The sequence below is a fragment of the Festucalex cinctus genome, chromosome 13, assembly GCF_051991245.1.
Source record: "Festucalex cinctus isolate MCC-2025b chromosome 13, RoL_Fcin_1.0, whole genome shotgun sequence".
Classification (NCBI taxonomy): Eukaryota; Metazoa; Chordata; class Actinopteri; order Syngnathiformes; family Syngnathidae; genus Festucalex; species Festucalex cinctus.
In genome coordinates, this window is record NC_135423.1 from 10980628 (window position 1) to 10996688 (window position 16061).

Here is a 16061-nt window from a genome sequence, read left to right on the forward strand (position 1 = left end):
TCACTGCAGTTGAGAGGCTGCATCCAAGCCTTCTGTATACTGTAGCATAAAAAAAAGAAGACAAAAAACATATACAGACGTCTTTAGGACACTTAAAATATCCATTCATCCATTTTCTTGACCGCTTATTCCTCACAAGGGTCGCGGGGGGTGCTGGCGCCTATCTCAGCTGACTCTGGGCAGTAGGCGGGGGACACCCTGGACTGGTTGCCAGCCAATCGCAGGGCACACAGAGACGAACAACCATCCACACACTTAAAATATTTAAAATAGAATGTATTTATATGTTTTTGTTGGAGCAAACGAGTTAAAAACAACCATCCAAAATCAAATACAGGTACTGTATAACCTTCCACAGAAGTTGAATACAATAAATGCAGTGCACAATACCGCTTCTTAAATTAGATGCATCACAACCCTAATTAAATAAAGCTAGTGTACCTTGTTTGCTAAGTTGCCAACTTATAAAGTGTTTTGTACAGTGTACTATACTGTATATATTTTATTGTATATATCTTTTCCATGTTAAACTTGTCAAAAAAAATTTTTTTTTACTACATTAAGAATAGATCATATCACCACCAAAAGTACAAGTAAAAAAAGCATGTTGAGTCAAAATGACAGAACAATGTAACACTGGAGTTTCCACGGCTTGAGATGTTATCTCTGCTTGGCTGAGCTTGCTCCCAAAGAACAAACACATTTTTCTGTAACTCACAGGACATCTCAGGCCATTTGTTGTTTTGGTCCCTCTGGCATCTTTGAGTGGAAAAAGAGAGTGCACGCATACCAATTCTAATGAGGGCCATGCTTTTGAGTGAACTCTCAACACTGCTCTGCACACTGCAAGGCAAGCACATGAACATTTTTGCAAGGTCGTACAGCTGCGCTCTGTGTGGTATTCCTAATAATTTGGTGACCAATGCACAAACCACAATAATCAACGTACATATTGGTACGTAAAGAAAAGAAATAAATAAAAATGTTGTTTACAATTTTGTTAGATTGAGTGTAATTTGCAACACCCTTGATAAACAAAAACACTATTGTTTTTCACTCCATCCCACTTATAACATCATGGATTGGTTTAAAGATTCAGATAATGATGAATATATACTATTATGTACTATTTATCTTGGAACTCCATTGTCATAGCCCAACAGAGGTTGAATGAAGCCATGAAGATCATTTTGCTTTTGACATTCAAAGTATCATCCGAACTGACTGCACAGATGACTGGCGGTGATTGACATCTGGTTCTCTGACAGCACAGGAGTAGATTCAATGAATGGCCCTTGGAAACGCACACTTTTCATTTGTTTGTTTACCCGCATTCCATTTTAGGCCTACTAAGCCCAACAGGGAGGTGATGTCATAAGTCTTTGACGGTCACGTCTGTGATTTCATGTTTTGGAAAGACAACAAATCATGCATTGACTTTGTGTTCTTAAGTCCAGCACCGTCCACTGTAAATACTCCAATCGAGGACAGTGGGAGGGAACACTATTAGAGGAATGACGAGCATTTACGTTGTCTGCTCCATATTATCGTCATCGCGTGACCTCATTGCGCCTAAAAATAGCAATCTGGGTTTGTTTCATTGCTGGAAAGGAAAAAAAAACATTCCTGCGTTGCACCAGGTTGCTGTGAGAATCTAATGAGGGCAGCAGGTCTTTGACGTCTTCACGTGCATGTTGCTACGGAAACGTCACTGAGGACTTCCATAGAGATGGGGCTTTTCTTCTATCGAGTCCTGTGCCTGACATGTTAACAAGGGGAAGTTTAGCCTGACAATTAAGGAAGCATGATCCTGATTCAATATGAACACACACTAACTGTAAGCAGGTTGGCTTGCTTACACCGACATACATGGCTGTTTAAACAATGTGTGTCAGTTGAAGGGATGCAGTGTGTTTCCTTCTTGCCTATAAAGTGACTTGGATCAGTTTTCAGTTGCTGGAGTCACCTCGAAATGCAGAAACTCATCGCCTTGTAACACCATGTAGGGCCAAAAAGTTTGTCTTGATGAGCTTCAGCCAACAGATTCTGCAGCATTGCAGCATCTCTGGGATACACTGCAGTGTCCAAATACAGATACATACCCATTGGCGTCCTGCGACGTCGCACCTTTCCCTCAGTCAGTCATGTAGCACCGATCTACTGCAAAATGTGAAGGTTTTGCATGTATCTAAGAGTCTGTCAGTGTGAACCACAACCCTCAACTTCCCTCAATGAAGCACATTATCTTAGACTATCGTCAGACTATGAAGTCTGACAATTTGTGAGAAGGTACAGTATAAGTTGAACGACTAAAAATTTGTTTATAATCAAGTATGTGATGAAAGTCGAGTCGAAGTCAATTATTCAATGACATTGATAATTTTTTCAGTATAGCACAGTGTTCCCCAACACTTAACTTATTTATTTTTTTGTTGTTGTTTTTTTGTTGTTTTTTTGTTTTTTTTAAAATAAATTTTGTAACCTATTTTTATTTATTTATTTTTTTCCTCTGAATGTTAACTATTGTTTTTTGATGCTTATGTGTTGTCTTTCCTCGTGTAAAGCACATTGAGTTGCCTTGTGTATGAAATGTGCTATACAAATAAACTTGCCTTGCCTTATCGACTAGTCAACTAACTGGTTCAAGCCCTATTAGAAAGTACAAATACATTTCTATTGAGATTGTAATTGAAATAACGATGATAAAAATTGAAGGTCGAGGTTTATAATTTACAAAAACATGGGAATGCAACTGCAAATGTTTAAAAATTTTATGAATCGTCACCAAAATTCACATGCACATCTCAATTCATGTCAACTTCAACCTCTCAAAATATCAAAACAAGTGCCACAGTATTTTGGATTTTATGGACGTAAAGCCTTTGTCTCACCATACAGTGTGCTCATAAGTTTGCATACATGTAACCTTTCAAACACAACTATATGAACAGCTTGATGTTTCCCAAAGACATGACAGTATGTTAAAATACCAAGGTTGAACACTGTTCAATTCAAACTTTCCTCTTCTAGAAAACATGTTTTGACTGACATTTTCACATTGTTCTTGTACAGTAGCATACAAATGTGATGTTCATATGTGTAAACGATGACATCTTCAGTCTTAACTTTAAATGGTGAATGTGTAACACAACCACTGTTAAGCATACAATACCAACTTTGATAAACGGGAGGACATACATATTTGGAGTCTTATTACTTTCAATTTGTTGCTGCATTCTTTTTCTCTTCTCGTTCTCTTCGCACTACTTATTGAGGCTGTTTTTTACCAGAAGTAAATTTTGCAAAAAAACAAAAAACAAAAAAACAGGACAGTTGTTGCAGTGAGGTCTTGTAAAGCATTCTGTGAGCTTGCCCGATGCACAATTTCACTATGTTAAAGTTTTAATATAGCGAGGTAATAGTTCAAGAAAAATTAACCACGTTACACAGTAATTGGCAGAACAGTGTGTGGGACACTGTGGGTTTATGATGACGGCGTCATTCTGACTAGATGGGACTGCATAGTGATATTGACCCTAATATTTTGTTTCTTGTTTTGAACAGTGATGTTGTATTACAGTTCATTTTCTGTAATGTGCGGTTGTACATCTGATATCGTGTGAACGTGCACGCCTCCTGTTTGTGCGGCTTGATGGCGACTCACTGAGCTGAAGGAGGGGGGAGTGACGGGGAGGATGAAAAAGCAGAAGCACGTGGCTTCCTCAGCAGGATATACCAGTCATTGTATTCCTCACCGCTGCCTATGCTGTTCTTCTTGGTCACATTACATCATAACAACTACCTACCGTAATCTATTGTTTCTTAATGTCACTGATTGAACATCACTTCAAGTGCAACATGATGCTTTGTAAGGTGGAAAAGCGCTCTATAAATGAAGTGCCATTTACCATTTTACTTTCAGTTTGGTCTTGAGAGCCATTTTCTGCTATGATAAACTGTAAATACCACCTGGGGATATAGTGAACGTCATGTCATTTTTTTTCGTTGGCTTTTGTTTTTGTTAGTGTGAAGGATTACATTTTTTCATATTAAGGCAAAACCTATAAAATTTTAGATTTTTATGATAAATTCAGACATACACAGGAGGTAATTATCTTTAAAGGGATACTTGACTCATTGAGGCATTTTCAGCAGTAAAAAGTTAATATTTTGTCCAGAATTAATTTGATAACTTAATTTTTTTTATATGCAATCAATACCTTTTAAAAACACATTTTCCCTCAATTTGAAGAAGGCATCACCTGTGCTTAGGAAATTCACAGATGGATAATGAGTCACACGGCTCGCCTGTTTTCTGGGTTTGGTCAGCAAACTGAGCCGTGATTGGTCGTACCTATTTCCTCAGCACAGGTGATGTCATCTTCAGTCAACAGCAAGTGGAAAAAATAAATTTTAAAGGTATTAATTGTTCATGTAAAACAATAAAATGATCACATTAGATAAAAAAATATCTTCTTACTGTTGAAAATGGCTCAATGAGTCAACTAAGTTTCGCTCTAAAGTTGTACAGTTTGGTTTGGAAATTGGATTCAAACAACTCTTCAGCCTCACTGCAGGCCTTTGGACTTTTGAGTGTCATTCAAGGTTGAAGGATTTGAAATGTACTGTAAATGCTGTGTCTACTGTGTACAGTATTTAAAAAGAAGAGGTGTCGAAATGTCAGGCAACTCTATAATATACCCCAAAGATGAATAGCAAAGATGTGGTTTGCTAAGACATGGCTTCTGCAGTTGCGGTTAGAAGGCTGCTTACTGTATATTTTGGATGGCCTGGACGGGACGTCTTAACCATATTGGTTTCTCTGGATTCTGAACTTTGACGGAACTTGTATATGTTTTTATTTTAGGACAAGGGATGATGATGATGATGATGATGATGATGATGATGATGATGACAGTGGTGTCAAAATTAGCCTCACTTGCAGTTTTATTTTTATTGAATTAAAAATTACACGAGGGAACTTTTTTTTGACATGACACTAAGGTCGTTCTATGCAAATAACACGGGCTAGAAGTTTTTTTTGTTTTGTTTTGTTTTTTTGTTAAACACAAGGTTTCAAGAAGTCAAGATCTCAATAGATGGATTTTACAAAGTCCAGTCTTCTCTCATAAGAACAAGACAGGAAGTGCCTGGCTAACTTATCAATGCAGCTAGTCAGCATCGTTAACATCTTTTTTTTTTTTTTCCACTTTCAGTGTCCCTAAGTTTCCTGCCCTTATTACATTTCAGTGCATAAATATGCACAGCTAGATGGATGAGCGTAAAAGAAGATTAGGGATTGCTTGAAAGGATCCAAAGAAAAGTGGAGGAGGTATTGATGAAGGGGAAACATGGGAGGTGGGTGGAGGTAAAGAAGGCCTTGTTCATAATTCATGTCAGGCATAATGGCCTTATTGGCCCGAAGAACTGCAGGTATAGTGGAGAAACCTAATCCTTGGTAACCCAAATCCAGGCTAAAGACACAGCCCAGTCTCCAGGACAAAGGCTCTACATGACACCATGTAATGTACATGCAAGGATTATACAGCCTGTCTACTGTCTGTGGACTGCACATCTTTCACTCAAGACTGCTAACCTCTCACCTTACAATCTACACACTAACATTGGCTGCTCATATAATTGCAGTATAAACAACTTCCCTTTCCCCCATGATGACTCAGTCAAAAGTACATTTCCCATCACTCTCTCTAGCCGGTAGCTGTCAGAAAAAGAAAAGAAAGCAGTCATTTTCTCAGAGGCGACTCTATAATATTCTCCACAGACAAACACCAAAGACCTGTGGGCCGCGAAGACATGACTGCTGCCATTGTGGTTAGCACACCGTGTATGTTTTGGATGTCCTGGACGGGACCAGGCCAGCTTGCTTTCTCTGGCAATTTGAGCATGAAGAGTGCATTAATAGTAGCAGCATGGAGTTTAAAAAAAAAAAAAAAAGAAAAGAAAAAGAGGGAGATGAGACTCAAAAAACACTATGCTACTTAGAAGCTGAAGCGTTTTCTCTTAGGAAAAGTGGGACGTCTGTGCCATTCTGAGGGTTGTGGGTGATTGTAATTACACATTTTAGTAGCTGCACTCGGTTGTGTCAATGCCAGGATCTGATGCATGTAGTTTTTACATTATTTGGTGTGTTTGTGGAGCCTGGTTGGGGGAGAAAAATATTTTTATTATACTGTGTTCTGCATTTTATGCCAGCTGTGTTAAGGAATAATGAAATACAGACAAACTTTGCATCCATTAATTTTCTATTGATTCTCATGTTCAGGGTCACGGGGTGAGTGGTCAAAGGTGAGCTTGAACCTGTCCTACAAGAGCCTAAGGACCATACACCCTCACTTACACAGTTATGGGTATTCCCTGTTCGTGTCATCTCTTAACCAAATGTGCGTGGTATATGAATGTTGGAGTTGGTGTTAATTTCGTCAATGAAAACTAAACAATAATAATTTCGTCAACACACATTTTTCACCGGACAAAAACTAGACTAGTTTAGACTAAAACACTCATTAATAAACAATAAATGGGACTAAATCAGTATGCATTTCTGTCGACTAATGAAGACGAGACGAAAATGTACTTCACTTAATAAAAACTGAACTAAATCTATGGACATGTTATTCATGAACAAAAACGATACGGAAATTATATGATTTTGTAGAATCGTGCTTATAAAAATGATAGTTATAATGTAACATTAATCCAACAGCTATAACCTTCCAACAATAATGTTAATCCGACTGCTAACTAATGCTTGCTAGTTTACTAGCTCATAGCATGGAGCCATAGTAGCCACTTGTTGACATACTGTAATTGTGTGTCAAGTTGTCTTTCACCAAAAAGATGAGAGAAAATTGTATGTGAAATAGTTTTAGATCTGAAATGTTTGACATTATCTGCTGACAAAATATATACAGGGGTAAAATGATTGGCCTGACTAAAACTAGACTAAAATGTTCACAGTTTTTGTTGACTAAAATTGTATTTTCTTGGACTAAAATGAAGACTAAAAATTGACTAAATAAAAATAGGATGAGGTTAACTAACTATGTTAAAAACTAACAAGCGTGACTGAAGCTGGACTAAAACTGAGACTAACTTTAAAAAAAAAAAAAAAGGTTGATAAAATAAATACGAGTTGGAGTAAAGTGGAGTACCTGGACTGAACGAGTGTGAGCACAAGGAGAGCATACGAACTCCACACGGAAACTTTAACTGTCAGGCAAACGTGCTAACTACAATCTGCATATCTGATTCAGTATGTTGTATATGGGTAGGTTCAAAAGTTAGATCGGTCCTATATTTTTGTTAGCACTGACTCTGCCTGGGCAACTTCTACCACAGCTGATAAACAAACCATCAAGCGTGTGGCAGACATTTTCTGGAAGCACATGGTGCTGATTACACTGCATATTTTAAATTCTGTCAAGCCACTGAATGTTCATAAAATTGCTAACGCTGCTACTTCTTTTACTTGGGATGATCATCACATTAGTTCAGGGGAACAGATTGCTAAGATAAGTGCGATTTGCTTTGACTGAGAATCAATTCATGATAAATTATATGCATGTATATGAATCCATTTTAATTATTCTGAGAAAAAATTATATTGACCTAGATCTGCAAAGGTTGCAGTTAATAGATTCTGCTAAAATTCAAGAATCTGTATAATATCAATACCTTTGTGACTGATTTTCTGAATAGGTTAATGATCTTATGTGTATTAAAAAAGGACACTGTGCATGATTTTATGTATGGTTAAGAGCAGTAGCCATCACTGGGGTGTGGTGCCCTCTCTGTGTAGCTTGGCACTAGTACAAGACAGACCTGTAAATCAGATATGGGGCTGTAAGAGTGCCTGTTTGCACACTACTGTGTGTGTGTTTGTGTGTCTATATCAGTGCATATGTGTGTTTTTCAGAGAAAACGATGGGTGGTGCTGTTTTAAAGGACGCTGTGCGCGTTGATAAATGAAGGGGAGCTGTGTGTATCATTGTGTCCATCCAAGGCGTAGACTAGTTATGCTTCCTGTACATTGCTTTTGACTCACTCCAACACAGGAAAAATAACATTCATCTTCTTGCCCTATATGCATCCATCTTAGATGTGAGATTTTTGGGGCTGTTATAGTGGTTAGGCTTGAAAAGGAATAAAAACTACCGTTTGTTTTTTTTCCTTCCACACAGTCGAAGTAACTGATGATATACGATGTTCTCGTTTCATATGTTACAGTTCCCAGAGTGTGGTTTCTATGGTATCTACGATAAGATTTTGTTGTTTAAGCACGACACATCAACCAGCAACATCCTGCAGCTGGTTAAAACTGCAGGTGACATTCAGGAAGGAGATCTGGTAGAGGTGGTGCTTTCTGGTAAGTACAAGTGTAAAATAACAAAACATTTAATCTCTTTAGACATTATCTTTAAATGGATTATTTTTCTTTTAGCGGCAGCCACTTCTGAAGATTTCCAGATTCGGCCCCACGCTCTGAATGTGCACTCCTATCGGGCCCCGGCCTTTTGCGATCACTGTGGGGAGATGTTGTTTGGACTGGTCAGACAAGGGCTCAAGTGTGACGGTGGGAGCATTTTTTTTTTTTTTAATCATAAGATGATGTCACATGATGATGTCATCCTCACATATTACTTCCCTTTGCTGTAATGCTACCCGGTTCTTTGTTCCGTGGTGCCGCCTGCAGGTTGTGGACTGAACTACCACAAGCGCTGCGCATTCAGCATTCCAAACAACTGTAGAGGTCGAAAGAGGCGCCTGTCCACAACCTCCGTGAACAGCAGCCAGTCTCTGCGGGTCTCCACCAGCGAGTCTGTTTACAGCATTGGCACCACATCTACTTGCACCGACGACTCTGGCCTGGTTCGCTCACACACGCAAATGGTACTTTTACTGGCTCTTTTTTTTTTTTTTTTTTTTTTTTTTACAGGCCCAGCTGTCTATTTTCAAATTCAAATATGATCCCTCACCACAAAACTTTACCCACTTCTGATTCAGAGTCTTTAAATTTCAAGTGATGAATACAATGACTTAAGTACTATGGGAGATGAATGTTTAAACTTTGATTTACTGTAGAGTCACATCGTGTAGAGAAAAACATCCACACACTCAACCCCGGTCTATCCTCTCTTTCTACCATAGCCCCGGACGCCGAGTGAGGCCCGGCGCTTTTACACGGGCCGCCCCGTACATTTGGACAAGATTCTGATGAGCAAGGTGAAAGTACCCCACACGTTCGCCATCCACTCGTACACGCGTCCGACGGTGTGCCAGTACTGCAAGAGACTCCTGCGAGGGCTCTTCAGGCAGGGCCTGCAGTGTAAAGGTGAGTAAAGCGTCAACTATAAACATACACAGGTTGCATTATCGTTAGGGCTGAAATAATTTATCGAGTTATTGTTCACAGTGATCATTTTTGGGATAATCAGTTCACCAATCCAGCCATCCATCCATGAATTGATTCTAAAAATATTTGATACTGTACCTCCAACCCTATCTATATGACCTCAACCATTTTATTTTAATGTGTTATTCTCAGACTGCAAGTTCAACTGCCATAAACGCTGCGCATACAAAGTTCCGAACGACTGTCTTGGCGAAACCATCGGAGGTAGGTGAACATGTCGCTGTAATCTCTGCAGTGCCAGAATGCTGCTAACCCTGCCTGAGTTCATAAACAATCTCTCATTTGCATGCTTGTACAAATTAATAACCAACATAACTAAAATGGATTGGAACTCATACCCACTAATCTCTTTATCTTCTCAGAAAACAGAAGTAACAGCGGTAAGTCTGCATGCATGCATGCTAAATGTAGTCATTCAAGTAAAAAGCAGCCATTTGTATCACACATAACTTGTATAAAATAAAGTTGAACTCAATCTCGTTTACTTCTTTTCCCAGATATGTTGAGTCCCAGTGCTGACCCTGAGGTGCCCATGGACTACACCAGCGACTACGACAAGTCATCAATGGACGACTCGGATGAGGCTTGCAGCATTCCGGGCTCCTTTTCACCCGACAGCAGCCAGGATGGCGTCAGTGCAGACCAGAGGTATTCAAACACAACAGAAAACATGTCACACATTCATACTAGCTTTATATTCTAATTAACACCTACATTCTTTGCTTTTTTCCCAGTGTTTACATCCCACTCATGAGGGTGGTCCAGTCAGTGAGGCAAACAACCCGTCGATCCAGCACAGCTATCAAGGAGGGATGGATGGTTCACTACAGCAATAAGGACACACTGGTATGCTTATCGTTGCAAAATCATCTCAGTCCTTTCCTGTAGCTTCTCAGTCTTGCTAGTCCTTTTACCTCTGCCAAGGTTTATTTATATTTTTTGTATTTGTTAACAGATTATGCCAAAAGCACATAACAAATATCAACACAATTATTTGGATTATGGAATAATTTCCATTCAATTCTATACATTTTGTGTAGGGATTCAGATTATTATGGGATTTTCTTTATTATTTAAAAAAAATGTAAATAGGGTTTTTGCAACAATTTTTTCCCCAGGGAACTACTATGCATGAATGATGAACTTTGTAAGGAAAAAAAAAAAAAAAAAGTCCAACGCGATAATCGTCAAAATGACAAATATTGGCACCGACAATCAGTCTAATTTTTAGATGTATCTTGGAAACAATATACAGACATATGCAGTAGTCTATGAAAGTGTACTATTTGGTGCTGATCTACATTAGAATTGTTCAACCTTGGCAGAGGTTTGCACTGAGCTCTCATTTTCATAGATTATATTTCTCTTATCTTGCTACACTGCTAACGCTTGCTCTGCCATCTTTTGTCTTTTTTTCTTGCTTCTTTCACTGTCACTCTTAATTTCTCCACCTCTTAGCCTTCCTATCACGTGGCCATTCTACTTCTCTTCCTCATGGACATCAACTGTCAAACCTTCTCAGTCACCCTCTTACATGCCCTCTTCGTGCCCTACACCAACAGAGAAAGAGACACTACTGGCGTCTGGACTGTAAGTGCATCATCCTTTTCCAGAACAACACCTCAAACAAATACTACAAGGTAAGTCCAGATTGGTCCATTGCATTGTAGAATGTCACAATTCTAGTAGGCCACCATGTTTTTTTCCCCATCTTCCTTGTAGGAGATCCCTTTATCAGAAATCCTAGAGGTGCGACCGGCCGGCAACTTCACTTTGGTCCCTTCCGGTACCAACCCGCACTGCTTCGAGATCATCACGGGCACCATGTGCTACTTTGTGGGGGAAGACCCCAACACCCTTCCACCCCCGGCCCCCCAGCATGTCCACCCCCAGTCACCCCCGTCCCCCAGCCAAGTGGCCCCCAACAGCGGTATCGGGCGCGAGGTGGCCAAGGCGTGGGAGAGCGCCATCCGTCAGGCCCTCATGCCGGTCATCTTCCAGGATGCCCCCCCAGCGGAGGGGAACGCCACTCATCGTGAGTCACACCACTGAGGGTGCCGATTTAGTTGTTGTTGATTATTGGCTAATATAGACGGCTTGCATGCGTAGATGGGTGTCCTAAAATTCACTCTACCAAGGGTCTACAACCTGCGGGTCTGGAACCACATGTGGCTCTTTAGTCCCTCTCCTGTGGATCTCCCAAAAGATTAGTAGAAATTAATATATATATATTTTTACATTTTTATTTATTTATTTTTTAGATAAAATATTCTTTAAATTAATTTATGATTTAGTTAAAAAATAATTAATTAAATATTCAAAAAAAATGTCAGAGTTGATAAAAAAAGAGTGACAAAACAGAGATTAAAAAGGTTTTAAAAATACCCTAAAAATGTAAAAAAAAAAAAAAAAGAGAGAGAGAAAAAAAAAGATGTAAAATGTCCAAAAAGGAAGAGGGAAAGCAGAAATTTATGGTAAATTCAATTAAATTGCCAAAAATGTCAGAGAGTTTAATAAAAAAAGGCAGAAAAGAAACCATAAAATGTCCAAGTTTCCCCAAATTACCATAAAATGTCTTTGGAATTGCCAAAAAAGTCAGAAAATGTATTTATTTTTTTTGAAGGCAGAAAAAAAAAAACGTTTGAAAAAGCACTAGGAGAAGTCCAGAAAATTACCATGCAATTACCATAAAATATCCACAAAATTGCCAAAATAAATAAATCAGGAAATTCATCGCAAAAAAAAAGGCAAAAAATAAATAAATCCAAAAGCAGAAGACGTAAGGTAGAAGAAAATCAATGTTCAAATCTTCCTGCTGCATATTTTTATGTTACGGTGCAGCTAATAGCTCTAATTAGAACTTGGGCCCTCTGTACATTAGATAGATAGATTATTTATTTATTTAGCCTTAAATGGCTCTTTTGACAGTAAAGGGTGCTGACACTATACAAAGCAATCCTTTTTCTGTTTCGATTCAGGTATAATTCTTTCAGTTGTGTGGCCGTCAGCATTTGACAGCCTTTGCAGTTTTTGTCAGCCTGGCATGAAGATTTTCTCTCCCCTATTGCTATTCAGCCCCAGTTTGAGGAGCTTTATGGCCATCACACTGCTCCAAGGACACATCCTGTTTTGAGAAACTTGTCATTGATAGCGTAAATTTGACTTTGCTTTGGAGCACTGTGACAGCCATTATGCTTCTCAAATTGGCACTCAGTTGCAATCAGGAACAGAAAAACGTCTTGCCGGGTGGCAATTTTGCTATGCTGCTCCGATGTCAATTGGCGAGCCAGGAACAAAGGAGACATATGCTTTCAGAAATTGCAAAGCTGTCAAACGCTGATGGCCTCTCGTCGGTCTGAATGAGAAATGGAATGAAATAGAAAAGACGATGAGTATTGTGACTTTTGGGACACCCTACTGCTTTTACTGTATGAGCTTTTATTAAAAAAAAAATTGCCCTTCACAAAGTATTTCTTTATTGTTTTTTACGATGTATGTACATTATATAACATGCACATTCCCTCTTTAGGACAAGCTTCTGTGAGCATTTCTGTGTCAAACAGTCAAATCCAAGAGAATGTGGTGAGTCATTTTGTGTCCACACTTTCACTATCATTGGAAAGAAAAAAAAAGACTCATGAGTAATACCATATATGGTTTTTAATGCCTTAATTAATGTGCCTTCCTGCAGGACATTGGAACAGTGTACCAGATATTTGCGGATGAAGTTCTGGGTTCTGGGCAATTTGGAGTTGTGTATGGAGGTACAACGTAAATGCACCTCGTACCCAATCCATTTGTTAGCAGAAATAGGTACAGTTCTAAAATTCAAAATTTCTCCATCAGGAAAGCACCGTAAGACTGGGAGGGACGTGGCCGTCAAAGTTATTGATAAGCTCCGCTTCCCGACTAAGCAGGAGAGCCAGCTGAGGAACGAAGTGGCCATTCTGCAGGTAAACGCAAGCTGACGTGCTTCAAAACACACAATACAATATTTCTTGTGTCAGTTTTATTATCAATGTTCCTGTCCACCTGTTATGAATACTTTGATAAAACATGAAATTTCTTGAGACTCATTTAGGGCATTGTTCAAAATGTATGCTACAGGAATGGGCTCAAGGGTCACGTTTGCTGGGTCATTTGTACAGGAGGTAAAAAAAAATGTGTATACAAAATATGTAAAATTATTTATTTAAATGAGAATGCATTGTTAATTGTATTATTGATAGTTAATTTAATTATAAAATAAATATTATACATGAAAAAATGACTATTTTTTTTTATTGTATTACTTACAATAAACCAGTTAGCCAATTATTTAATTAGATTAATTCCTTTAAAAAACAACAACATTTTAATCAACCAATTAAGGTAAACATAATCCATATTTAATTCTCAAATTTATCAGCTCTGAGAATGAAAATATGAAGTCACAAAAACATTAAAACTGGTACTTTAGTCTTTGTTTTAAATATAAGAACGTGAAAATCTTTTTGTTTTGTTTTTTTCCGGTTAAACGTGCAATGCAATTATAGCCAGATGGGGGCAGCAAAGACCGACATCTCTCCATTAAAAAAACGTTGTTTATAATCAGTCCAACAACTTCAGTCACCTGAAGCTTAACAGCCATCAACTTCCACTTGGTTTTCGTCACTTATCTATCCTCTTTACCCAGATTTATATTCTCCCTCTTAGGTAGAATGTGAATCTCATCACTGTCCTCCCTAACAACATAATCATGAAACTCACTTTCAGAGTTTGCGCCACTTGGGCATCGTAAATCTGGAGTGCATGTTCGAGACCCCGGAGAAGGTGTTTGTTGTCATGGAGAAGTTGCACGGCGACATGCTCGAGATGATCCTCTCCAGCGAGAAAGGTCGACTGCCTGAGAGGCTCACCAAATTTCTCATCACTCAGGTGTGCATGCGCGCCGGCACACGGGGGGATTTATATCTTTATGTTTGTGTACTAGTGCTTGTGTGTGTGCTGTGTGTGGTTTTGCTCTCACGGTGTCGGACACAATGGTATTTGAAAGTGCGCTTCTTGTGGCCTCATTAGCCCAACCTACTCTACAGTACGTGCTGTCCATGTGTGTTTGAGTAGATCCTTGCAGCCTTGCGACACCTGCACTTTAAGAACATCGTCCACTGCGATCTCAAACCCGAGAATGTGCTGCTTGCCTCTGCTGATCCTTTTCCCCAGGTAGGAAAACAAGCGGGAAAAACATTAGATTTTTCAAACAAAAGTATTATTATTGTTATTATTATTATTATTATTATTATTGAATATATTTATTTATTTATTTATTTAATAACATTGACTGTCATATCACGTGATTGTCACACGCCCCTATTGGCTCAGCAGGACAAAGCATCATGGTCAATGTAGTTCACAATGATGTGTTCTACTGTAGTGGGCCTAAAATTGGTTTCTGACGGAAATGTAGACAAATATTTGCTTGAATTTTGTAATTACGGTAAATGTAAACTGCTATAATAACTAACCACTAGAGGGTGCTAGAACTTCACAACTGGAATATAACTTCTGTGCTGCTTTTAATATCGTGACATGACGACGAAGGTATTGTGGCAATTTTAATGTCACGATATTGCAGTATTGCCATTATTGCTACATTCCTATTCATGAATGTACAATACATGACATTTCAATTAAACTGCACCTCATAACAGCACTTACTATTGCCTGCCACTATTTGCCCTGCCAGGTCAAACTGTGTGATTTCGGCTTTGCCCGAATCATCGGGGAAAAGTCGTTCCGTCGCTCGGTGGTCGGCACCCCGGCCTACCTCGCCCCGGAGGTCCTGCTGAACCAGGGCTACAACCGCTCCCTGGACATGTGGTCCGTCGGCGTCATCATGTACGTCAGCCTCAGCGGGACGTTCCCCTTTAACGAGGATGAAGACATCAATGACCAGATACACAACGCTGCCTTCATGTACCCTTCCAACCCCTGGAAACAGATCTCCTGTGCCGGTAGATATAGCTGGAGAGGGTGGAGTTGTTGTTGTTGTATGTGCCCTAATAATATGATGCCTCTGGTTTCCAGCTATCGACTTGATCAACAACCTGCTCCAAGTTAAGATGAGGAAGCGTTACAGTGTTGACAAGAGTCTCAGCCATTCTTACTTACAGGTAACATATGGAAATGCCCAAGGCTTCTATTGAAGCTCCTTTCAAACTAGCTGTATTGTTAGCACACTTTTTATATTCTTTTTGTCCTCTCCAAAAATTAATCTATCTATCTATCTATCTATCTATCTATCTATCTATCTATCTATCTATCTATCTATCTATCGCTAACTAGCTAGCGCTTGCGTGATATTGCAAGCTAGCAACTTCTTTCAGTGCATATCTAGCTAGCTAGATAGCTGATAGCTAGCGCTCGCGCTCTCACAGCGTGAGATTCAGTGCATATCTATCTATCTATCTATCTATCTATCTATCTATCTATCTAACATTGCAACATTCATCATCTATCCATTTTCTAAAGTGCATATCCTCGTTAGGATTGCTGGTGAACTCAACCCTATCCCAACTGAGTTTGAGTGATTATTATTGCAAAAACATCCATGAATAAACATTTTTTAAAAGCTTAAAAAAAAATGTGA

General features: G+C 39.0%; 1 protein-coding gene across 2 annotated transcripts in view; it reads left to right on the forward strand.

Moving 5' to 3' along the window:
• prkd2 (protein kinase D2) overlaps window positions 1–16061 on the forward strand; it is a 28844-nt gene that overhangs the window by 10623 nt on the left and 2160 nt on the right. Inside the window, exons 2-18 of one of the 2 annotated variants that reach the window (XM_077541615.1) lie at window positions 8248–8386; window positions 8462–8593; window positions 8714–8910; window positions 9169–9352; window positions 9566–9637; window positions 9796–9813; window positions 9931–10081; window positions 10168–10279; window positions 10996–11073; window positions 11156–11468; window positions 12963–13015; window positions 13125–13197; window positions 13280–13386; window positions 14189–14350; window positions 14537–14635; window positions 15159–15426; window positions 15500–15585. In XM_077541615.1, the coding sequence (XP_077397741.1) occupies window positions 8248–8386; window positions 8462–8593; window positions 8714–8910; window positions 9169–9352; window positions 9566–9637; window positions 9796–9813; window positions 9931–10081; window positions 10168–10279; window positions 10996–11073; window positions 11156–11468; window positions 12963–13015; window positions 13125–13197; window positions 13280–13386; window positions 14189–14350; window positions 14537–14635; window positions 15159–15426; window positions 15500–15585 (2244 nt within the window). The remainder of the gene's footprint in view (window positions 1–8247; window positions 8387–8461; window positions 8594–8713; window positions 8911–9168; window positions 9353–9565; window positions 9638–9795; window positions 9814–9930; window positions 10082–10167; window positions 10280–10995; window positions 11074–11155; window positions 11469–12962; window positions 13016–13124; window positions 13198–13279; window positions 13387–14188; window positions 14351–14536; window positions 14636–15158; window positions 15427–15499; window positions 15586–16061) is intronic. The other variant, XM_077541616.1, reaches the window with a different exon arrangement.